Raw genomic sequence first — 24603 nt, forward strand, 5'->3', positions numbered from 1 at the left:
GCTGTTTTCGTAGGCGTGTTTTAGGAGGGGTGCGTTTATTAGACAAACGCTGGGAGACAGGCCTGGTGGGGACCTGGCTGGGGGATGATGCAGCCAGTGATGGCTGCTGCTTCGTACTTGGCTTGCCCCGGACCACAGCCTCGTAACGGTAACCCCTGCTTTCCAGGGGCCTGGCACCCCCTCCTGCTAGGGTCCACATGCAGGGTTGTGGCGGGACCACCCCTGCAGGTCCAGCTCTGTCTCCCACCTTTTGCACAGAGCTTCAAGGGAAACCTCCAGAAGTCAGGGGTGAGAACCCGTCTTGCTCTGCCTCAGGCAACCCCGGGACAGGCTGAAGCCCCTCACGCACTTGGGTGCCCGACCAGCAACAGCAAGGGCAGCACCTGTGGGCCTCGGCCCAGGGCCAATGGAACAGGCTCTGGGACCTCAGGGAACCTTCTGCTGCCTGGGCCACCCCACCCCACCTGGGCAGAGCCAGTGGGAACCCAGAGGCACCCAACTGGAGGTGACGAGGCGGCTGCGGGTCCTGGCCAGTCCTAGCTCCTACTCGGGTCCCAGCACACCCTGCAGCTCACTCAGAATTTTGGGGGGAGCCCTGGGGTCTTGGGGCATGTGGTTCTGCTGTCACACATGGACACGGCCTCCTGGGAGTCCTGGTCCTGCAGCCCCTACCACCGGATGCCCAGGCCAGTGCTGGCCTTCTCCACGGCGTGGTACTGGGTATGCAGCAAGCGACCTGCACACTCTGAGTCCGTGCCCTGCAGCCAGTGTGTGTACAGCTCCTGAACCCCAGGCGCGTCCTCGGGCGCCTCAGCCCGGACCATGCCGTACAGTCTCTCCACGTGCTGGAGGAGCTCTCTGCTGGGCCTGTCTGGGGCCTGGAGCTGGCCCCCGCCGTTCAGGCAGCCTATGGGAGAGCAGACGGGACAGGGGTCACAGCCTGCGCCCCAGCCAAGCTTCCTGACCAGCAGGGAGCAAGGAGGTGACCGGGCCCCCTCTGTGCCCCACTTCCTCCCACTCCCAGCCTGGTGGATGGTGGCCCACAGCTCTGCTCCCAGAAGGGGCCCTCGTGTCCTGTCCCTTGCAGGAGCTACCTGAGGGGCAGGCCATGACCTCCACGTAGTGGTAGGGGCAGCGCCCGCGTTTGAGCCTCTGCACCAGGTTCTGGATGTTGCGGAAGCCGTACGCCATTGCGAAGTGCAGCAGCACCTGGCCCTCCTTCTCCAGTGTCACCTCCTGGAAGTCTTTGTTCCTGGGGGGCACAGGTGGGGTTTGTCTACATGGCACACCCACCAGGCTCCTGCCTGCCTGGAAGGGGAGGCCTGCTGGGCTTCAGGGGATGACCGGGCAGCTCCCAGGGCTCTCTCCCTCTCTCCTGGGCAGAGGGAAGGACAAGAACGGAGAGAGAGGGTGGAAGGCTCACTTCCTCGAGTCCAGCAGGGGACCTCACCTCCAGCCTTGGGCTGTCTGTGAAACAGGCCTCCCTCCCCAGGGATGTCTGTGAGGCCCTGGCCCTCCCTCCTGGGATGTGGTCGCGTGCCTGCGCCAGGCACCCATCACCTTTGCCCATGCTGGCCTCTCGGGCTCAGGGTCACCATCCCCCACAATGGGCCGACTGAGGCCTGGAGTGCTTAGGTGCCTTCACACCCTGAGCCCGCCAGGAGGGCCCTGCCTGGCCCCAGGGTCCCCTCCAAACCCTGCAGGCCGCCCTCCACCCAGCCCACCTCTGTGGGACGACCCCGGGGGAGGCAGCAGCCCAAGGAAGGCTGGGGGCTGTGTGGCCGCTCTGCCCAGAGATCTGGCCCATCCCACTGACCTCAGGGGTTTGTAGGTAACCTCAGCCACATGGATTCCAAAGAGCTCTCGGGCCGCGTGCCGGAACACGTGCTCCAGGTAGCCCCCCGAGCCCCCTCCCCGATGGCTGGTGGGCTCCTCTGCAGAGGCACCGCTGCACCTGGCAAGGAGGGAGGGGCCTCAGCACAGCTGGGGCTGCTGCCTGCCAACCTCCCGAGCAGGGCCTCTGTTCCTCCCTCACACATGAGCGTTTGCATTTCCAAGTGGGAGACAAGTCACAGACACAGAGGAACAGCTCCTGTGTCACCAGCCATCACAGGGGCCCAGCCACTTCTTTTTTTTTTTTTTTTTGAGACGGAGTCTTGCTCTGTCGCCCAGGCTGGAGTGCAGTGGTGTGATCTTGGCTCACTGCAAGCTCCGCCTCCTGGGTTCAAGCAATTCTCATGCCTCAACCTCCCAAGTAGCTGGGATTACAGGGCCTGGCATGGATTACCACCATGCCTGGCTAAATTTTGTATTTTTAGTAGAGACGAGGTTTCACCATGTTGGCCGAGCTGGTCTCGAACTCCTGACCTCAGGTGATCTGCCCACCTTGGCCTCCCAAAGTCCTGGGGTGACAGGCGTGAGCTACTGCGCCTGGCTATTCAGCCACTTCTGTGGACGCCAAGATGGGCTGCGGGGAGGCAAGCCTAGAGCAGGGGGATGCTATCCTCAGAGGCAGCGTTAGAAGCTAAAATAACAGTTCTTGGTGGCAGACATACGTACAGGCTGTCCAGAGGGGCTGGTTCCAGGTCGGGGAGGGAGACGCCCTCTTCCTCCAGCAACCTGAAAACTTCTCCTGCAAAGAAGCCACGGCGAAGACACTCTTTAGCGGAGATCCCAGCAACAAAGTCAGAGAACATCCAAGCCACCTGCATCCCCAGCAGTCTGCACTTTGGCCCCAGAAGGCCCCAAATGTCCACCCTAGCCCGTGGTGAGGAGGCCAGGCCCAGTCACTCCTGAAGCCCCTCTGGAGGCTTCCTGGTCCTGCCCAGGGAGGTGTGCCAGCGGCCAGGCCACTCTGCTCACCCAGTGTCCATCTGTCCATCCTCTTAGGCAGTCTGCTTTTCTTTTTTTTTTGAGACGGAGTCTCACTCTGCCGCCCAGGCTGGAGTGCAATGGTACGATCTCGGCTCACTACGACCTCTGCCCCCCGGGATCGAGTGACTCTCCTGCCTCAGCCTCCCGAGTAGCTGGGATTACAGGAGCACCACCACTACTCCCGGCTAATTTTCGTATTTTTAGTAGACATGGGGTTTCATCATCTCGGCCAGGCTGGTCTTGAACTCCTGACCTCGTGATCCACCCACCTCTGCCTCCCAAAGTGCTGGGATTACAGGCGTGAGCCACCATGCCCGGCCGCAGTTTGCTTTTCTGCCTCACATTTGGGAGACTGTGGGGCTGCTCGACTCAGGAATGGGGTGACTCATGGGAGCTGAAGAGGCTGCATTCGAGAATCTCTGCCCACCTCCAAAGACTCATTTCAGAGCCAACAAGGAGGTATTACTGAGGGCCACCTGGCTGCAGGTCCCCAAGACAGGCCAGCTGCAAATGGGCCCACCTGGCTCCAAGGAGAGAGACGAAGGTACGTGCACGCACGCGAGCCCCCACACTCCAGCCAGGGCCCCCACAGGCAGGATCCTGGGCAGTTGCCACCTGTGCCCAGGGCTCAGGAAGCAGACCAGGAGGCTTGAGGGCTCAGGGCCGCACGGCATGACCACACCTGTTGTGAGGACACAGTCCACATCCCGTGTCTGGTGCTCCTGGTTGAAAAAGTCGGGTCTGGAGGCTTCCAGCTTTTTGTCATAGCAGGGCATCACCGTGACGTGGTAGATCTTGTCGGGGGTCAAGTGCTACAAGGAGAAACAAACACTTGTCTCCCCATTCCCAGCAGTAAGGTGGCTGAGACGTGACCTGGAACTCAGCCATCCTGCAGCCAGGCCGGACCCCGAGGGACAGTGAGCCTCACTCCATTTCCCAGCAAGCCTCCTGCCGGCTCTGCGGATATGTCCCTGGACAGGACGGGCCCTGGCTGTGACAGAAAATGACACTGACCCGTTCCCAGCGTGCCTGCGCTCCCTAACAGCCAAGTCCAGCGGAGGAGAAGTGGCCTTCCCACGGCTCGGGCCCTCTCACTGCACACCAGCCGGGGAAACGGATGTCACGGGGGAACCAATCAGCTCCAGCCCCGGGTGAAAATCCGTGTGCAGTCAGGCAAGAGGTGCCGCAGGGGACATGGGCGCTCGAGGCCCAGGCACCACCAGGGCCGCCCTCGCCCTCTCCCGCCCCCTGCTGGCTGAGTGTCATCAGGCTTCAATCCCGCTGGGCCTCAGGTGGGGGTCGTGCTGGGCATCCTCGTGCACCTGGTGGCCGGAGGGGTGGGCTCCAGGCCCGGACTGCCCAGGGCCTCCTGCTCCCTCAGCCTCAGGCCTGGCTGCCTCTGGGTGAGCAGTGAGCACGTCTGGATCAGAACGAAGCCCTCTGCTGCAGAAGAGGAAGGGCCTGAACAAGGAGGGAACAAGGGTGGAAGTGTGCTCGGGAAGGCCGCACACCACGGCGAGGACTCTGTTTCCTGCAGCCTCATGGCAAGAGGCCAGCGTAGTCACTTCTGGCCGCTCCCCAGCCTGAGTCTGGGGCTGGCCCAACGCCGTTACCTGCTGCTGGGCGAAGAAGTCCTTGACCAGGGAGCCCATGACCTGCTGCGGGGACCGGGCGGTGCTGATGTGGGGGAGGATGAAGCTGCCGTGGGTCTTCTCGGCATAGCAGATCCAGCCTGAGGTGACAGGGGGCACACGGGGCTGGCGGGGGCGCATGGCGGCCCCCGCACCCACAGGCAGCAGCACGACATTCTGGGGGCGGGCCCGCTCATACAGGAGATCATGATGACATTAAAGAGCGCTCATTCCTGTTCTCCCCACCACCACGCGGAGCTTGGCGTGCAGGCGACACCGCCTAGGGACCTGAGGTGACTGCGCGTGGCTCCCACGGGAGGGCAGCCTCTTCTCCAGAAAAGGCCATTTGTGCCAACATTTCTAACCCATCCCGCAAAACCGGCTTGCGTCTCCACCCCCCATGCCCCCGCCTTGTCATTCGCGTCCATATCACCTCACGTTTCAACTGCACTTGAACTTGACTCTCCCACCACCTGCACCATGAGCATACCTGGGCAGGCGGAGGCCAGCAGGGGCAGCGCCTGTCTGCAGTCGGCCTGTCCTCGGAATCGCCGCACAAACTCTCGCTGGCTCTCCAGGAGGCTGAAGTGCCTTGAGAAGGCGGTGTCAAAGACGAAGTGCACCCCTGGAAGGTGAAGGTGGGTGCCTGGTTAACCCCATGCGGGACGCCCACGCGAGCACACGCCGGTGTGTGGACCACCATGGTGCTGCCAGGGCACGTGTGTCGCACCTGCTTGCCGTGCCAAAGCCCCGGCCCCACCGTGGGGACCTCCTAAAGCCATGTTGCGCCAAAGCCCCAGCCCCACTGCGGGGACCTCCTAAAGCCACGTTGCCTCGGCATCCCCTGTGAACGCAGGCCTTGCTTTCCCACCCCAGAGGCAGGGCAGCCACCCGGCAGCTCAGTCCTCCACCCTCCCAGCTCTTCAGCGCGGCTGGTCCAGGGAATTGCCACGTGCACTGCTCCCGGTGACCCTCCCTAGGGCACAGCTGGACGCGGCCTGCTGGACTGGCCCCTCGGACCCTGACTGTGCAGACCTGCCATAGTGGCCACCCCTCACACACAGCAGGACTCCTGGAACACGCCAGCCAGCTCCAAGCCCAGCCATTAGAACTGCTCCGTAAACCTGCCTGATCGTGCCCTGGACCCAGCAGAGGCACCCGCGTGTGGGTCCCTCTCTCTCTGCCTGACTTGTCACTCCTCCCTCGCGTAACCCGTGGTCGGAGGACTCGCTGTGCCCCACTTGCCCGTCATCGTCATCTCTAAGTAAAAATCTTTGAACTTGCTTCCTATTCTGGTGGGGACGAAATCCACACCTTCCATCTGGAGAACCATGGGCTGCCCCAGGCCAGGTTTTCCCTGGGACACCAGGTCAGGCTCCCAGTGCCAGAGCACTGCTCAGGCACCAACTGGACGTGGGTCAGACAGGAGCCATGGGGCACCTGCCAGTGTCACCAGGTTTCCAGTGTGAGGGACCCGGGACACAGCTGGATGACAGGCAGTCTGCTGGTTACAAGGCGCACAGGCCTGCCTCGCTGGGAACGAAGGGACTGCACATGGTGGTTACCTGTGAAAGGCACACAGTAACCATGAGGTCCAGCCCCTTCATTCCCAGTGAGACACCAGGCACTGGAGCCTAGTTAGCTGGGGGCTCTCAAGACATCCAGATCCTCCCCAAGCCCAGCTCCAGGCACATAACCGAAGTCAGCAGAAGCTGACCTTGGCTGAACCCAACAGAGCCCCGGAGAGAGTGCCTTAATATTATCAGCTAAAAGTACAAGGAGTTGGTCAGCCCCAGCTTAGAGAAAGTGCACAGTCAGAATGCAGACGTGTTCTGTGAGAAGGCACTGCTCTCAAATGTCAAATCAAAACTTCAGGCTGAGGTCACAGAGGGAATAAAGTTTCTGTAGCGCTGAAGTTCAGGGCTGGGTGGCATGTCAGTGACTCAGAGGCGCGAGGGGCCTGGGCTTACTCAGACGCCCCCTTGATTTGGAGCGGCAGTGTTACCCCAGGTTCAAAGCCTACCTATTTTTTTAAAGAATGAGGTTAATTTCCTGGCAGTGTCTGTAGGATTCAGCTGAAACCGTGCAGCCAGCGATGCTCTAGACTGTGGTGAGACCGAAACTACAATCAGCCTCTGCTGACTGGGTGCCGCCATCTGCAAAGCAAGGGGAAGACGCTGCTTACTCTGCCGGCCTTATGCTGATTCCTGGTGGCCAGAGCCGCACGGTGAGATGCTGTCAGCTGTGGAGAGGGCAGGCCAGCTCCATCAAGAGTCTTTTTTTTTTTTTTTTAAACACAGAGTCTCACTCTGTTGCCCAGGCTGGAGTGCAGTGGTGCGATCAGAGCTCACTGCATGCAACCTCCGCCTCCCAGGTTCAGCCTCCTGGGTAGATGGGATTACAGGCGTGAACCACCGTGCCTGGCCAAGGGTATCGTTTTTTTTTGATGGAGTCTCAGTCTATCACCAGGCTGGTGTGTAATGGCGCGATCTTGGCTCACTGCAACCTCTGTCTCCTGGGTTCAAGCGATTCTCCTGCCTCAGCCTCTCTAGTAGCTGGGATTACAGGCATGTGCCACCACACCTGCCTAATTCTTGTATTTTTAGTAGAGACGGGGTTTCACCATGTTGGCCACGGTGGTCTCGAACTCCTGACCTCAAGTGATCCACCCGGCTCAGCCTCCCAAAGTGCTGGGATGACAGGCGTGAGCCCCTGCACCCAGTAAGGGTGTCATTTGGATGTATATTTAGAACCTGAAGTTCGGGGCCTGACACATTCACCACTGGAGCCCACTGACAAATCACCAAGATTCCAAGCCTCAAAAAGGCAGGCGCCACCCGCACGACGGACGGCGGCACCACACGAGCTGCCCTTGGCAAAACGCGTTGTCGGCTGCTGGGGTGGATTTCAGGTTAAAGCAGAGTCCCCAGGCCGACCACTGCTTACCTGGTTAGCATCTAGAACCTTCTTCAGCTCCTCGTGGCTCTGCTGGGTGATAAGAACGGTCTCTGCGGAGGTGATGCAGCCGCTGCACGCCAGGCAGTCGTTTAGCGAGACCTTGGCCTTCTCCAGCCTCCGGGTCCCGCCATCCTACAAGGGAGAAGAACCTGGTGCACAGGGGCCCCCTCTGCACGAGGACATGGAGACAGAGAATAGTGGAGTCCAGCTCATAACCGACATCCAACATGGCTGCTGGCTGGGCTTGTGTGCCGCTGAATTTTTAAAAATTAGATATGTATTACAAAAATGCACACGCACGTTCTACAGTTTCATAATGCCGTCAAAGTCTGCTTCTTGGTACCACTTGGTTAGTGCATCCGAATCACAGGACTAAGGCTTGCCACCGGTATCTCAGCAAAGCAGCAGCCACCCCACTCACCCATGGGGCCCTGGACGGGGTGCTGGCCCCGGTGCACACTCACGGGGCTGTAGGGCAGGAAAATGCCAAGGTGGGCTCTGAAAGGAGGAGGCGAGAAAGCTGAGGACAAAGGATGAAAGGACGAAGGCACAGGAAGAGGAGAGCAGAGGGAGGAAGCCTGGGAGCCTGGCCTCCGGTGGGCGGGGCAGAAACAACCATCAGCCTCGCCAAACAGATGCAGGAACAAGGTCTTCCAGTCAGGGGCCTCCAGGACATCCCTCAGCAACTTTTCTTACATGCAAAACGCACCCAGCTCGAGCTCCCCCAACTTCTCCTACAAAGGCAGGAATGGTTTGAGCAGGGCCAGGGGTGCTGCAGTGGCCCGGAATACAGCCAGAGGAGCAAGGCGACTGGGTGGGAACTGGGTGGGAACCCCTCACAGCCCAGCTCTCTGCTAGGCCTGTGTATCACAATCTGAGCTCGCCTTGTATTCCTACGTTGGTTCTGCCCCAAGGCACAAAGCCTTGCCTGCCACAGGGTGCTGGGCAGAGGCTGACAAGCTCCTCCAAACCAACTGCCACTGCGCCGACAGCCGCGCCTACCAGCACCCCAGCACCTTCCAGGGGTTCCCTTCGTTTGTGGGCTGGGCCCCCAGTACTGGGCTGGAAATCGTTTCTCGGTGCAGCAGTTCATGAGATCAGGCAGACGTTTTTTAGAGTCCAAATGGCAGACAGGTGAATTTTAATAGTTTCTTTTTTTTTTTTTTTTTGAGACGGAGTCTCGCTCTGTCACCCAGGCTAGAGTGCAGTGGCGAGATCTCGGCTCACTGCAAACTCCGCCTCCCAGGCTCACGCCATTCTCCTGCCTCAGCTTCCCGGTAGCTGGGACTACAGGCGCCCGCCACCACGCCCGGCTAATTTTTTTTTTGTATTTTTAGTAGAGACGGGGTTTCACCGTGTTAGCCAGGATGGTCTCGATCTCCTGACCTCGTGATCCACCCGCCTCGGCCTCCCAAAGTGCTGGCATTACAGGCCTGAGCCACCGCGCCGGGCCCAGTTTCTTTATTTTTTTGAGATGGAGTCTCTGTCTCTCAGGCTGGAGTGCAGTGGCACAATCTTGGTTCACTGCAGTCCCTACCTCCCAGGTTCAAGTGATTCTCCTGCCTCAGCCTCTTGAGTAGCTGGGATTACAGGCATGCGCCACGACACCCAACTAATTTTTGTATTTTTAGTAGAGATGGGGTTTCGCTGTGTTGGCCAGGCTGGTCTCCAACTCCTGACCTCAGGTGATCCGCCCCCCCCACCCGCCCCCCGCCCCCCGCCCCCCGCCCCTGGCCTCCCAAAGTGCTGGGATTACAAGCGTGAGCCACCGCGCCCAGCCTGAATTTTAACAGTTTCATCAGGATCTTATCACTTAGAGAGGAAGCACTATTCTTTAAGAATGAGGGGTCTGGGCCGGGCGCGGTGGCTCATACCTGTAATCCCAGCACTTTGGGAGGCCGAGGCGGGTGGATCACGAGGTCAGGAGATCGAGACCATCCTGGCTAACACGGTGAAACCCCGTCTCTACTAAAAATACAAAAAACATTAGCTGGGCGTGGTGGTGGCCGCCTGTAGTCCCAGCTACTCGGGAGGCTGAGGCAGGAGAATTGTGTGAACCCGGGAGGCAGAGCTTGCAGTGAGCCGAGATCATGCCACTGCACTCCAGCCTGGGCCATAGAGGGAGACTCTGTATCAAACAAACAAACAAACAAACAAACAAAAGAACGAGGGGTCTGAATTAGGAAATCTTACATGGTTAGAACTAGGGGGAACAGGCAGACGCAGACAGGATCCACATCTCTGCAAATAGCCCCTCTGCTGAGCAGATCAAGCTGTTTGGCCTGGGTGCTGCTCATTCACCTGCCCCAGGCACCCTGACCCCCGGCCTCCCAGATGGCAGGTGAATTCGACCAGTGGGAAAGGACTGGTGAGACCTGGAGCGTCTCAGGGTCACCGCTCTGTGACGGGAGGAAGCAGAGAAAAGTGTTTCGGATCAGCCGGGCAGGAGAGATGGTGGAGCAGCCTCCTGTGCCTTACTTGGTTAATTTGGAAGTAGCTCCCGTCATCTTCAATGCGAATCTTGGCCACGCCACTTCCCACCCTTTTTTCCACTTTGAGAGGCTTGATGCACTCCTAGAGCAGGAAGAGACCCCAAGTCAGCCCCTGTGAGTGGGCGGAGGTTCCCTGGGAGGCCAGGCCTCAAGGATGGCTGCCCAGCCGCACGGCCTGAAGGCTCTGCCAGGAGCCATGCACTCAGGGACTGAGGCTGGTCTCACCGTCTTCTTCCTGCCCCACTGCTCTCACCCAGGGATCGGGTTCCCAACATCCTGCGGCACTGAAGTCCCCAGTGTGCAGGAAGGCCAGTGCTAACAGCGCGCCTGCAAACTACCCACCTGCGGAGACACCACCAACACTGACCTTCACCCCTCACGTGAACGGGGGGCGTGACCACCACAGAGACCAGAGTTGCACTGCCCATCGAGAGGACGTGTGCTTGGATCTGTTTGGAGACCACCTCCTGCTCAGTGCCCGGGAAAACAAGTGGATTTCTCTCTCTTCTCCTTGAGAACCCTGGCAGCCCAGAAAGCCGCCTCCCAGCTCATCCCTGCCGGAAGCGCTCCCAGCACCCCGCCTCTCGCCCTGCTCAGCTCTGGCCCCGCGGGGCTGTTGGACATGGACAGGCAGGTGCACCCAGAAAAGGGCGCCTGCAGCCTCCCGGGTTCAAGGGTAGCTGTCCAGCCCACAAGGGCGACGTTAAGGACAGCTCTACTGAGGAGCCACTGCGGGGCGTCTAGCGGGCCGCCCCCACTGCCCTCAACCGAGGTGGGGTCCCCACCGCACCCGTTTATGCAGATGCAAAGGCTGTGGCTTGGGGGTCCTGAGGCCTGACAAGGCGTCCTGCGCAGGGGAGGAGGCCCCGGCCCGGGCCCCGCCGCCCTCCAGCTGCGACCCAGGGGTCGGGTTAGGGTTAGGAATGTGTGGGAGCCGCCTCTGCTGCCTTCTCTGGGTTGGGCAGGCCGGCGCGAGCCCGCGACCACTGGACCCTCCCACGCAGCCCGCCCGGACGCCATGGGGCACAGGAGCGGGCTGGGGGGCGCCGCCCTCCCTGGCCTCAGTTTCCTTGTTGGTAAGAAGCGGGCCTCAGTGTCTGAGGCCCCGCGCCCGGGTCGATAGAGTCCCCGACGGCCCAGACCAGGCTCCCGGGATTCGGATCTCATTCCTCAGGGGAGGAAGTGGGGCGCAGAGCAATTTCCCTCCGCCCGACAGGGCACCGAGCGCAGCCTCGCCCCCGCGCGCCCAGGCCGGCCCACCTGAGACGGCCCGATGAAGTCATCCAGGTCCGTCAGCTGCAGCGCCCCGCTGAAGGGCGACGCCATGACGGCCGCACTGCCGCCGCGCGCAGGTGTCGCTAAACGGCGCGAAACGAAGTGGCTGGTTCCGCCACGCTGCCGGAAAGCGCCCCCGGGGCGCATGCGCACCTCGTCCCGGGGCCGGCTCCTTCTGCTGACGAGCCCCGGCGCGGCGGCTCCCCGCCCACCCCGCGGGAACCCGGGACCTACCGCTTCGTCCGCCTCCCGCGCGCCCCAGGCCCCGGGTTGGGGTGCGGGGGGCGCAGGGGTCTGTCGGGCCAGTGCCGCAGCTCCGGCCCCGGAGTCTTTCCGCCTTCACAAGGAAGCGGAGGGGATCTGGCTCCGTCCATTTCCTCATCCTCTGCGTACCTGCGGACCAGGTGCTCCCGGATGCAACCCGAGAACCCGGAACGCGCCTGGCACACAGGAGGCGCTCAGCTCGTGTTGGGGAATTCAGGCAGGGAAGAAAGCAGGGATGGGCACGAGGTCTCCCCTTCCTGGGGAGCCGCTCCCAGGGCCTCCAGCCTCTTTTTCTGTTATCTTGGAGACCAGTCTGGAAAAGTCCATGCCCCTGAGAGACCCTGAAACAGGACCCTGTGGGCCGACTCGCTTTTTGTTTTTCTCTTTTTTTTGAGACAGAGTCTCGCTCTGTCGTCCAGGCTGGAGTGCAATGGCGCGATCTCGGCTCACTGCAAGCTCCACCTCCTGGGTTCAAGCGATTCTCTTGCCTGAGCCTCCCGAGTAGCTGGGACAACAGGCGCCCTCCACCACGCCCGGCTAATTTTTTGTATTTTTAGTAGAGACGGGGTTTCACCGTGTTGGCCAGGATGGTCTCGAACTCCTGACCTCGTGATCTGCCCGCCTCAGCCTCCCAAAGTGCTGGGATTACAGGCGTGAGCCACCGCGCCCGACCCCGACTCACTTTTTTTTTTTTTCTTTTTTGAGACAGAGTCTCACTCTGTTGCCCAGGCTGGAGTGCAGTGGCGCGATCTCGGCTCACTGCAACCTCTGCCGCCTGGGTTCAAGCAATTCTCCTGCCTCAGCTTCCCGAGTAGCTGGGATTACAGGCACCTGCCACTGCGTCCGGCTAATTTTTGTAGTTTTAATTAGAGACTGGGTTTCACCATGTTGGCCAGGCTGGTCTTGAACTCCTTACCTAGTGATCCACCCACCTCAGCCTCCCAAAGAGCTGGGATTACGGGCATGAGCCACCGCGCCTGGCCAGTTACATGTGTAACTGGCATCATATGTCCAGTTACATGTCTAACGGCCAGTTTTATGGGGACTTTTCAGGAAACTCCTGGATCGAGGCTGGCATCTTTCCGGCCCAAGCAGGCTCAGCCCATGGAGATCTCACGATGGCAACATCCTAGGCCCCAGCCTGCGCCGCACCCTCCCCAGGGTTCTAGGCCCTGATTCTGACCACATGTCCCCACCTAGATGCGGCCTGGGCACTCCCGCACCTGCTTGTGGGGTTTGGGCCACCAGCCTGTGTGGCCTCCTCCATCACCTGCAGCTGCTCCTCTCGGCCAGACAGGACTTTCTTCTGCTGCTGCACGGAGGAGCTTTCCCCAGCACCTGGGCCAGGTGAGCTTCCAGGTCCCAGCCATCCCGCCACCTGGCAATACCTGGCCGAGCTTGGAGGTTAGGGGCTGAAATATGTTCTATTAAAAATAGAACAGGGGGTCGGGTGCGGTGGCTCACCAGCGCTTTGGGAGGCCCAGGTGGGTGGATCACCTGAGGTCAGGAGTTTGTGACCAGCCCAGCCAACATGGTGAAACCCCGTCTCTACTAAAAATACAAAAATTAGGCTGGGCGCGGTGGCTCACGCCTGTAATCCCAGCACATTGGGAGGCTGAGGCGGGTGGATCATTTGAGGTCAGGAGTTCAAGACCATGCTGGCCAACATGGTGAAACCCCATCTCTACTAAAAATGTAAAAATTAGCCCAGCATGGTGGTGTGTGCCTGGAATCCCAGCTACTAAGGAGGGTGAGGCAGGAGTATCGCTTGAGCCTGGGAGGTGGAGGTTGTGGTGAGCTGAGATCGCACCATTGCACTCTAGCCTGAGCAACAGACTAAGACACTGTCTCAAAAAAAAAAAATACTTATCAGGCGTGGTGGCACGCGCCTGTAGTCCTAGCTACTCGGGAGTTTGAGACAGGAGAATCGCTTGAACCCAGGAGGCAGAGGTTGCAGTGAGCTGAGATCGCACCATTGTACTCCAGCCTGGGCGACTGAGCGAGACTCCATCTAAAAGAAGAAAGAAAAAAAAAAACACGAGGCCGGGTGCGATGGCTCACGCCTGTAATCCCAGCACTTCGGGAGGCCGAGGCCGGCAGATCATGAGGTCAGGAGATCAAGACCATCCTGGCTGACACAGTGAAACCCCGTCTCTACTAAAAATACAAAAAAAAAAAAAAATTATCCGGGCGTAGTGGCGGGCGCCTGTAGTCCCAGCTACTGGGGAGGCTGAGGCAGGAGAATGGTGTGAACCCGGGAGGCAGAGCTTGCAGTGAGCCGAGACCGCACCACTGCACTCCAGCCTGGGTGACAGGGCGAGACCCCGTCTCAAAAAAAAAAAAAAAGAAAAAAAATACGAAAGAAACTTAGTGCCACTGAAATGCGGTGGAGTGGGTTTACAGAAAATGTGAGAGTGAGGAGGGCTGTTGGGATAAGGGAAGGGTCTTTAGGTGAGCTTCCTCTTGCTGCTCCGGATGGATGGAGCTGGGGCGGGGTTCTTCATTAACTCACAGACATTTCCCTGGAGCCCCTGAGCTCTAGTGCCAACCTTGTGCCTCTGGGGTCCCTGCTCTCTGTTTTGCAGATTGTTTCATCATCGTCATTAGCGAGTATTTACCATGCACTTCCCACGTGCTAGTCCCTGAGCCAGAGCCTGGGAACCCAGGGAGGGCACGGGGGGGACACGAGGGCCGGCTGGGGACATAGTGCGAGGCCAGCCGGACCCCAGGTTGCTGTGATGCTGTGACTGTGTGTGGGCACCCCCTTTCCCTGGGCTGGAAGGGACGCCTGGTGGAGGCGTCTGCTCTGCGGGCACCCACAGGACCCCCCTTTGCCTACAGCCGCCCCCGGTGGTTGAGTGGGAGGTTGCATGCTAGCATCCTCTTGCTGGTCCGGGTTCATGATACTGGTAGAGCCGCCTGGTCCCCTCTCCTGGGTTGGTGTCAGAGCTTCACCCTCCGAAGGGATCATCCTGTGCCTGTCTCCCGAGGCTCCCGTAACAAATGACAACACACCGGGGCGAAAGCAACAGAGATGCGTCCCCTGCTAGCTGTGGAGGCCACACATCTGAGGTCATGGTGTCATTCACCATGCTCCCTCTGGAGGCTGCAGGGAGAACCCTTCCTGCTTTCTCCAGCTTCCAGGGGCTCCAGGTGTCCTTGGTCTGTGACTGCGTCGCTCCAGCACATTTTTTTTTCTTGATACAGTGTCTTGCTCTCTTCCCAGGCTGGAGTGCAGTGGTGTGATGACAGCTCACTATAGCCTCAGCCTCCCGGGCTCAAGAGATCCTCCGGCCTCAGCCTCCCAAGTAGCTGGGACTACAGGTGTGCACCCCCACGCCCGGCTATTTTTACTGTTATTATTATTATTATTATTAATTTTGAGATGGAGTCTCACTCTGTTGCCCAGGCTGGAGTGCAGTGGCACCATCTCAGCTCACTGCAAGCCCCACCTCCTGGGTTCACGCCATTCTCCTCTCTCAGCTTCCCAAGTAGCTGGTACTACAGGCGCCCACCACCACACGTGGCTAATTTTTTTGTATTTTTACTAGAGACGGGGTTTCACCATGTGTTAGCCAAGATGGGCACAATCTCCTGACCTCGTGATCTGCCGGCCTCGGCCTCCCAAAGTGCTGGGATTATAGGCATGAGTATTATTATTATTTTTTGAGACAGAGTCTCACTCTGTCACCCAGGCTGGAGTGCAGTGGCACAATCTTGGCTCACTGCAACCTCTGCCTCCCGGGTTCAAGCAGTTCTGCCTCAGCCTCCCAAGTAGTTGGGATTACAGGCGCCTGCCACCACGCCTGGCTAATTTTTGTATTTTCAGTAGAAATGGGGTTTCACCATGTTAGCCAGGATGGTCTTGATCTCCTGACCTCATGATTCACCCACCTCAGCCTTCCAAAGTGCGGGGATTACAGGCGTGAGCCACCGCACCTGGCCTTTATTATTATTTTTTTTGAGACGGAGTTTCGCTCTTGTTGCCCAGACTGGAGTACAGTGGCAGGATCTTGGCTCACTGCAGCCTCTGCCTGCCGGATTCAAGCGATTCTCCTGCCTCAGCCTCCTGAGCAGCTGGTACTACAGGAGTCCATCACTAGGCTTAGCTAATTTTTATATTTTTATTAAAGACGGGGCTGGGCACGTTGGCTCACGCCTGTAATCCCAGCACTTTGGGAGGCCGAGGCAGGCGGATCACAAGGTCAGGAGATCGAGACCATCCTGGCTAAGACAGTGAAACCCCGTCTCTACTGAAAATACAAAAAATTAGCCGGGCGTGGTGGCGGGTGCCTGTAGTCCCAGCTACTCAGGAGGCTGAGGCAGGAGAATGGCGTGAACCTGGGAGGTGGAGCTTGCAGTGAGCTGAGATCACACCACTGCACTGCAGCCTGGGGAACAGAGCGAGACTCCGTCTCAAAAAAAAAAAAAAAAAAAAAAGACGGGGTTTCACCATGTTGGCCAGGCTGGTCTCGAACTCCTGGGCTCAAGTGATCCTTCCACCTCGGCCCCCCAGTGCTGGGATTACAGCGTGAGCCACTGGGCCCGGTCTGGCTGTATCTTTTGGGAGGCTGCCCTTCAGCCACCACAGCCCTCATTTCAGGTTCTTGTGGGACCCTCAGGGGTTGAAGGACAAAGAGATGCTTTCCACCTCCTAACCGGGTATGTGGCTTAGGGAGGCTGTGTGGGGGCTGGGCTGGCCTGCGAGGGGCGGGCGGGGTGGAGGTGGGGCCTGTGAGTCCGGTGGACGGGATGCAGCCCAGGTTGGCTGAGGGCCGGCAGGTGGTGCTGCGGAGCCCACGGGGGCCAGCAGGTGCCAAAACCCCATACAGGGGGAATAAACCCCCTCAGGTCAGGAGTTCCTGGGGAGGAGAGCTGAGTTTTCCAAAATTAACTAATTTTTCCTGAACGTCTGATTTCAAAACGTTTACTGAGCTTTCCTGTGTTCCCATCAAGGCCTGTGCTTCCAGGAACTGGGAAAGGAGAGGTGGGGTCACTGTGGGTCTGTCAGGGCTGCAGGAGGGGAGAGGTGGGGTCACTATGGGTCTGTCTGGCCGGGCGGCAGGAGGAGAGGTGGGGTCACTGCGGGTCTGTCAGGGTGGGCGGCAGGAGGAGAGGTGGGTTCACTGCGGGTCTGTCTGGCCGGGCGGCAGGATGTGCACTCAGACTCAGCCCATGTGGTTTCCAAGGCCCGAAGGACACACCAGGCCAGATGCCCCCATCACACACAGGGCTAGGGAGCAGCAACTGGGGTCCACGGTGGTTCCGCCCCACCCCACCCCGCAGGGCCACCCTCCGAGAGCAGTGCTATTCTTGGTTCTCGCCATAGAACCTGGGTTTAGGTTTGGGGGCCCAGGAGCTGCCTGGTGGGTGGGTGGGGGTGATATGGTTTGGTTCTGTGTTCTCACACAAATCTCATCTCGAACTGTAATCCCTGTGTCGAGGGAGGAAGGTGATTTGATCATGGAGGAGGGTTTCCACATGCTGTTCTCGTGATGGTGAGTTCTCACGGGGGCTGCTGATTTATAAGTGGCAGCTCCCCCTCCACTCTCTCGCCTTCTGCCACGTGAGATGTGCCTGCGTCCTTCGCCTTCCGCCATGATCGTAAGTTTCCTGAGGCCTCCCCAGCCCTGTGGAACTGGGAGTTAATTAAACCTCTTTCTTTTATTTTTATATTTTTTATTTTTGAGGCAGAGTCTCACTCTTGTTGCCCAGGCTGGAGTGCAGTGGCGCAATCTCAGCTCACTGCAACCTCTGCCTCCCGAGTTCAAGCGATTCTCCTGCCTCAGCCTCCGAGTAGCTGGGACTACGGGTGCCCACCACCACACCCGGCTAATTTTTGAATGTTTAGTTGAGACACGGTTTCACCATGTTGGCCAGGCTAGTCTTGAACTTCTGACCTCAGGTGATCCGCCCGCCTCGGCCTCCCAAAGTGCTGGGATTACAGGTGTGAGCCACCGCGCCCGGCCAGACCTCTTTGTTTATAAATTACCCAGTCTCAGGCAGTGTCTTTATAGCAGTGTGGGAATGAACTCACGTAAGTGGGGAAGGTGAATCCTCCAACTCCCCCACCTGTGTGGCCACCAACGTGCAGGACACCAGGACGAGCTTCCCAGAGGGCCAGGGCCAGGCAACAGAGTGCAGGGTAGGCCAGCATGGCCTTGGGGCGGCGTGGTACCCAACAGGAATGTGGAGATGAGGCCCGAGGTGGCGGCTCACACCGGTAATGGCAACACTTCGGGAGACTAAGGTGGGAGGATCGCTTGAGCCCAGGAGTTTGAGAGCATCCTGGGCAACATATTGAGACCTCGTTCCTACAAAATAATGAGTCGGTGCAGTGATGCATGCCTGTGGTCCTAGCTACTCAGGAGGCTGAGGTAGGAGAATTGCCTGGACCCGGGAGGTCGAGGCTGTAGTGAGCCGTTATTGCACCACTGCACTCCAGCCTGGGCAACAGAGCAAGACCCCATCTCAAATAACAGTACAAAATAAGTATGGAGATGCTGGCTCCTGTGGGAAGCTGGGTGGACGTGGGGGGCACACCCTCCAGTCTGCAGAAACTTCCCGCCGCTCGGGCTGATGTGCTCGAGGGCTCCCGAGGCCCTGCCTCCTGGGCGGCAGGGGGAACATGGGAAAGGCTGCCGGGCCCCGGGCTCCCCGGTGGGTGGCCCCGTGCAGCCTGTTATTCATAAAACTTGGAGAGAAAGTGCCTTTTTGTAGGAAAGTGTGGGGTGCTGGCGGCCATTTCCACCTGTGGTTGGACCCGGACTGCCTCCCCGCGTGTGGCCCGTGCCCCACCCCACACCCACCCCCGCCCTCTGTCAAGCAGGACTCGGGCTCTCCGTTGGCCGAGCAGATGTTTTATTTGTGGAACGGAATTGCCGTCGGGATGGGCGTGGGGTCATTAGCAGCATAATCAACACCCACATCCTCCCTGGGGGCAGCCACGTCTTGTTGACAGGTGGAGGCCGTGACATGCTGCAGTTACAGCTAATGAGGAGGGTGTGTGACCCGCGCCTCCATCGCAGGTGCGCAGTGAGTTGTGGAAATGCCGATAATTTAAAATAGTCGAACAGGGCCGGGCGTAGTGTCTCAGGCCTGTGGTCCCAGCACTTTGGGAGGCCAAGGTGGGAGGATCACCTGAGGTCAAGTGTTCGAGACCAGCCTGGCAACATGGCGAAACCCTGTCTTGACTAAAATACAAAAAAATTAGCCGGGCATGATGGTGCACACCTGTAATCCCAGCTACTCGGGAGGCCGAGGCAGGAGAATCGCTTGAACCCGGGAGGCGGAGGTTGCAGTGAGCCGAGATTGTGCCACTGCATTCCAGCCTAGGCAACAGAGCGGGACTCCATCTCAAAACATAAAAATAAAGTAGTGGAAAAAAACTATAGGAAAAAGAAAAGAAAAAGCTAAAAAGAAAATTTAACGTGAAAAAGCGTATTGGCCGGGTACGGTGGCTCAGGCCTGTAATCCCAACACTTTCAGAGGCCCAGGCGGGCGGGATCTCTTGAGCCCAGGAGTTTGAGAGCAGCCTGGGCAACATGGTGAGATTCCATCTATATTTAAAAAAAAAGCATGTTACAGGAATTCTAGGAATGGACTGTGGGCAGTTGCATGGAGATGGCCTGTAAGAGCTGGCCAGCTTTCACAACCTTCAGCTTTATTTTGAAATCTTGCATTGAGATGAATAACTGCTTTTCTTTCTTTTAGGACATAGCTAACCCCAGAGAATATGTTCACATTCATTTTCCATGTGGCACTGCTTCGGTTGAAATTTTTTTTTTTTTTCTTGAGATGGAGTCTTGCTCTGTCGCCCAGGCTGGAGTGCAGTGGTGCGATCTCAGCTCACTGCAACCTCTGCCTCCTGGGTTGAAGCGATTCTCCTGCCTCATACTCCCGAGTAGCTGAGATTACAGGCATGTGCCACCACGCCCAGCTAATTTTTGTATTTTTAATAGAGACAGGGTTTCACTGTGTTGGCCAGGATGGTCTCGATCTTCTGACCTCGTGATCCACCTGCCTCGGCCTCCCAAAGTGTTGGGATTACAGGCGTGAGCCACTGCACCCAGCCGTTGTCAAAACTTTTCTTTTTTTTTCTTTTGAGACAGAGTTTTGTTCTTGTTGCCCAGGCTGGAGTGCAATGTCAGGATCTTTGCTCACTGCAACCTCTGCCTCCCGGGTTCAAGCGATTCTCCTGCTTCAGCCTCCTGAGTAGCTTGTATTACAGGCGCCTGCAACCAAGCCCGGTTAATTTTTGCATTTTTAGTAGAGACAGGCTTTCGCCATGATGGCCAGGCTGGTCTGTAACTCCTGACCTCGTGATCCGCTCACCTTGGCCTCACAAAGTGCTGGGATTACAGGCATGAGCCATCATGCCCCGCGAGACAAGTTTATTAGAAATGACTCGGCTGGGCGTGGTGGCAGGCACCTGTAATCCCAGCTACTTGGGAGGTTGAGGCAGGAGAATCGTGGGAACCTGGGAGGTGGAGGTTGCGGTGAGCGGAGATTGTGTCATTGCACCCCAGCCTGGGCGACTAGAGTGAAACTCCGCCTCAAAAAAACAAAAGAAGAGGCCGGGCACGGTGGCTCATGCCTGTAATCCCAGCACTTTGGGAGGCTGAGGTGGGCAGATCATGAGGTCAGGAGATCAAGACCATCCTGGCTAACACAGTGAAACCCCGTCTCTATTAAAAATATAAAAAATTAGCTGGGCATGGTGACCGGGGCCTGTGGTCCCAGCTACTCAGGAGGCTGAGGCAGGAGCATGGCGTGAACCCGGGGGGCAGAGCTTGTAGTGAGCCAAGATCGCGCCACTGCACTCCAGCCTGGGCGACAGAGCGAGACTCCGTCTCAAAAAAAAAAAAACAACGAATGATTCTATTACAGAGCGGACGTGCTCAGAGAGCAGGAAGAACTCGCTGTCCTTTGTTAGTGTTTCTGCTTATAAGAAACTACAAGGAATCTCTACACGTAGACCTGAATGTGCAGCTGTGCTCACCGAAGGTCGGGGCTGCTGGTGCTCCCCGTGACCAATCACCTTCAGCCTCAGCCTGCTCACTGGCGCTCTCTCAGTGAAGTGGGCTGCACTCTCTGGAGGTCTGGACATTCTCAGGCCTGCTGGGAAATGTCCTGTATGGCCATAACTATTTTGCAACTATTTGCATAACTATTTTGCAGTCACAGTTGGTGGTCAGCTTGGGACGTAGCTGTTTTCAGCCCCTAAGCATGAACTTTATACTTGCCTTGTGAGTGCCAAGCTAGGCACTATGAGATGGAGTCACTCTGGTCGTGTTTTATGAGGCTGGAGGCCTGGAAAAGGCAGAGCTTCCTCCATCATAACCATCGTGGTGCCCCTGTCTGGGCCGGCTGTGTGCCAGCATCACAGCCCCCGGACCAAGTACTGCTCTGTGCACCGATGTCTGTTTTGCAGAACTGGAATCTCAGCTTCCGAACCGCCCACTCCACCATCAGCCAAGCCGGGACCACTCCGGAGTGCCTGGCCCCTGAGCTGTGCCCGTGCTCCTGTGTTGAAGACCTGGTTCCCGTGAGGGACCTGGCCCCTCATTTGAACTCTCGGCACCTCAGTTCTCTCCTCTGTAAAACAGGGATAGAAGGCGACCTCCCACAGCCCTGACTGCACAGGGCATCCTGCTCTGGCCTGGCGGGTGGAGGAAACAGTGGCCGAGCGAGAGGCGCTGACCTCCCAGAGTCGGGAAGCCTGGGCCAACCAGGGAAGACTTCCTGGAAGAGGTGACCGGGGCGGAGACCCAGTGATGCGTCTGCTCCAGGCTAGGGGCTCGGTCCTCTTTTCTGTTTTGACGTCATGGGGGATGGAATTGAGAGCGATCAGAGCAGAAGCCAGCCTCTCAGCTCAGAGCATGGCTACTGCTCTCTGGGAGTGGGTCCTGCTGAGGGATCCTCTGTGGATTATCGGATTAACGTTCAATGTGTCCACACCAGAGGCTGAGCTAGCAAAGCCGGACATCTCTATTTACTCAACTTCTTAAATGCGACGGCCAGTACCCTGACGATTTGGCCATGTGAAAACCAAAGAGAAAAGGTATTTTTTTTTAAATATGTAGAACAAACAACACCAAAGTTATTTTATTCATTCAAAGTGTGAAAAGGCCAACAATAGCCTGGGGTGGATGGGGGTGAGGGCACCCTGGCAGCCACCATCCCTGGCATCCCTGGCACGGAGCGGTGTCCCTGGCACGGAGCAGCGTCCCTGGCATGGAGCAGCGTCCCTGGCATGGAGCAGCGTGGAGTGGGGTGGGTGTAGGGAGGGGTAAGGTGAGCACGGAAGCGAGGCGCCTGTGAGCGCAGCCAAACGAGGCGCCGAGGAGACCAGAAGGAAAGCCACCCACGGGCTGCGAGATTGCGCAGTGGCGGTGGGAACCAGGGCAGCCTCTTCTCTCCAGGCCTGTGGGTTCCAGCATCCCTCTCACCACAGCCCTTCCTTCTGCTCATGCAAAGCTCCTTGTTCTAATTTGAATTTCAATGGATGTACAGAGGTCAGACCTCAAACCCCTCCTGGTGAACCAGCCACCCAGTTGCTCCCCTGAGCTGGTGGCTTCTCCCTCGGCCCCTGCTTTTCTCCCGCGTTGGCTGTTTCTCTGGTTTTGGATGTCCCTGCTGCTCGCTGTGCCGTGGACTCTTTCAGGTGCTGGGAAATGTCTTCTGTGTGTTTGTTTGACATCTGCCTCTCAGCTGCCAGTTGGTTCATTCAGTAGAAATCCCCTTCTTTCAGATGAAGTCAGATTTACCAATGCTTTGCAGTGTAGTTTGGTCCCAGGGCCTCGGGGATCTTGCTCCGTTCCCTTTTTTGGTTTCCTCCCCATCTCCACTTTTTTTTTTTTTTTTCCCCCGAGATGGAGTCTCCCTCTGTCACCCAGGCTGGAGTGAAGTGGCATGATCTCGGCTCACTGCAACCTCCGCCTCCTGGGTTCAAGCGGTTTCCAGCTAATTTTTGTATTTTTGATAGAGATGGGGTTTCGCCATGTTGGCCAGGCTGGTCTCAAACTCCTGACCTCAAGTGATCCACCTGACTCGGCCTCCCAGAGTGCTGGGATTACAGGCCTGAGCCACCAAGCCCGGCTTTCGTCGCTTTTAAGTGCGTAATTCAGTGGCATTATGTACATTCAGAATGCTGTATAACCATCACCGCTACCCATTTCTAGAAATTTCTCACCTCACACAGACACTGTCCCCATTAAACAATAATCCTCCACTGCCCTGGTTCCCGGGCGCTGCTGTTTTCTTTCCCGTCTGTGTCTTCACCTGTTCTGAATATTTCAAATAAACAGGATCATACCTTTGCACCCCTCACACCCTGCAATTTTTTTTTTTTTTTTTTTTTTTTTAGAAAATCTCGCTCTGTTGCCCAGGCTGGAGTGCAATGGCGTGATCTCAACTCACTGCAACCTTCACCTCCTGGGTTCAAGCGATTCTCCTGCCTCAGCCTCCTGAGTAGCTGGGACTACAGGCATGAGCCACTATGTCTGGTTAATTTTTGTATTTTTAGTAGAGATGGGGTTTCACCACATTGGCCAGGCTGGTCTCGAACTCCTGACCTCAAGTGATCCACCCTCCTGGGCCTCCCAAAGTGCTGGAATTACAGATGTGAGCTGCCGCGCCCGTCCGGCCGGCAAAGTGTTCTCAGGGTTCATCCACATTGTAGCACGTGTCAGAATGTTACTCCCTTTTAGGGCTGAGTGATATTTCATTGAATAACTAAAAATAAAATCCTAAGTCCCACACCAACTGAAAGGACCCCCATTTGGCCAAGGGGACCCCAAAGAAAACCTTAAAACAGAGTTCCCAAGCATGATGGGAAGGGAGTCGGGCAGCCTCCTTGTATCCCTTCTGGAGTTGAGGCTTAACGACCACCTGGCATTCATGTTAAAGTACAGATCGCAAGACTGACAAAGAGACTCTGTGGCAATAAGATACCAAATTATAAAGGAGGCCTAAGGCCCTGCCAGGCAGAGGTTAGGTCACGCCTGCTTCTCGCCCTCCTGCTACACGGGTCACTGTGACCCAGTGGAGGGGGCGGACTCTGACACAGCATCCTTACGGGACCTTACACCTTCCTTTTCGCTGGTTCTGAGTTTTAGAGCCTGACTCCTTTAACCAATTACAAGTTAAAGACAATCTGAATACACCTGGAACACACTCCCCACCCCACTTCGAGATATCCCACCTTTAGCCAGGCGCGGTGGCTCACGCCTGTCCTCTCAGCACTTTGGAAGGCCAAGGTGGGCAGATCACCTAAGGTCAGGAGTTTGAGACCAGCCTGGCCAACATGGTGAAACCCCGTCTCTACTAAAAATACAAAAATTAGCCGGGCGTGGTGGCAGGTGCCTGTAATCCCAACTACTCAGGAGGCTGAGGCAGAAGAATTGCTTGAACCCAGGAGGCAGAGGTTGCAGTGAGCCAAGACTGTGCCATTGCACTCCAGCCTGGGCAACAAGAGCAAAACTCCATCTCAAAAAAAAAAAAAAAGATATCCCATCTTTTAGGACTGAACTGATGTACACTGACTTATGTATTTTATGTCTGCCTATAACTGCTGTCTCCCTGGCATGTACAAAACCAAATTTCTAACCTGACAGCTTCAGAATCACACACTTGAGGCTTCCTGGGCTTGTTTTCCCTGGGCTGCAGTTACTCATATTGGCTCAGAAGAAACCTCTTTGAAATATTTCACAGAGGCGGGGCGCAGTGGCTCACGCCTGTAATCCCAGCGCTTTGGGAGGCCGAGGCGGGCGGATCACCTGAGGTCAGGAGTTCAAGACCGGCCTGACCAATATGGTGAAACCCTGTCTCTAGTAAAAATACAAAATTAGCCGGGTGTGGTGGTGGGTGCCTGTAATACCAGCTACTCAGGAGGCTGAGGCCGGAGAATCGCTTGAGCCCGGAAGGCTGAGGAGGCAGTGAGCTGAGATGGTGCCACTGCCCTCCAGCCTGGGTGACAGAGCAAGACCCCATCTCAAAAAAATTTTTTTTTTCCATAGTCTGTTTTTTTCCATGAATAATTGTATGGATGGACCACATTGTGTTTATCTGTCTATCAGTTGATGGACAGGGATTGTTTCTGCCTTGGC

At 57.4% G+C, this 24603-nt stretch overlaps 1 protein-coding gene and 1 long non-coding RNA gene across 6 annotated transcripts; one reads left to right on the top strand and one right to left on the bottom strand.

Annotated features, from left to right (window-relative positions):
• Positions 1 to 16: 16 nt before the first annotated feature.
• On the bottom strand, positions 17 to 11330 carry CIAO3 (cytosolic iron-sulfur assembly component 3). 5 transcript variants are annotated; one of them, XM_055364805.2, is made up of 11 exons: positions 11216 to 11330; positions 9942 to 10037; positions 7452 to 7595; positions 6529 to 6661; positions 4996 to 5130; positions 4488 to 4606; positions 3557 to 3686; positions 2560 to 2632; positions 1817 to 1954; positions 1095 to 1252; positions 17 to 907 (listed from the first exon to the last, which is right to left on the bottom strand). In XM_055364805.2, exons 1-11 carry the CDS (start codon positions 11279 to 11281, stop codon positions 669 to 671), a joined length of 1431 nt encoding a protein of 476 aa, XP_055220780.1. In that variant the 5' UTR covers positions 11282 to 11330; the 3' UTR covers positions 17 to 668. The 5 variants fall into 5 exon arrangements, with proteins under 5 accessions (XP_055220780.1, XP_055220784.1, XP_055220781.1 ...); XM_055364809.2 differs by lacking the exon at positions 11216 to 11330 and adding an exon at positions 10323 to 11200 and having other exon boundaries at positions 9657 to 10037; XM_055364806.2 differs by lacking the exon at positions 9942 to 10037 and having other exon boundaries at positions 11216 to 11306.
• A 74-nt stretch (positions 11331 to 11404) lies between these two features.
• LOC129527485 (uncharacterized) lies at positions 11405 to 22815 on the top strand. Its single transcript, XR_008672446.2, has 2 exons — positions 11405 to 12841; positions 14721 to 22815. It is a non-coding gene; the product is annotated as an uncharacterized lncRNA (long non-coding RNA).
• The last annotated feature ends 1788 nt before the right edge of the window (positions 22816 to 24603 follow it).

This window comes from Gorilla gorilla, chromosome 18 (genome assembly GCF_029281585.2).
Source record: "Gorilla gorilla gorilla isolate KB3781 chromosome 18, NHGRI_mGorGor1-v2.1_pri, whole genome shotgun sequence".
Classification (NCBI taxonomy): Eukaryota; Metazoa; Chordata; class Mammalia; order Primates; family Hominidae; genus Gorilla; species Gorilla gorilla.

Bases quoted from the DNA above. Each gene is read 5' to 3' on its own strand.
- CIAO3 (XM_055364805.2), bottom strand. From the start codon at position 11,281: ATGGCGTCGCCCTTCAGCGGGGCGCTGCAGCTGACGGACCTGGATGAC. The intron at 10,038-11,215 runs GTGGGCCGGCCT...TTCCTGCTCTAG, and splicing joins ACTTCATCGGGCCGTCTCAG to GAGTGCATCAAGCCTCTCAA. The intron at 3,687-4,487 runs GTAACGGCGTTG...TTCTCCTTGTAG, and splicing joins ACTTCTTCGCCCAGCAGCAG to CACTTGACCCCCGACAAGAT.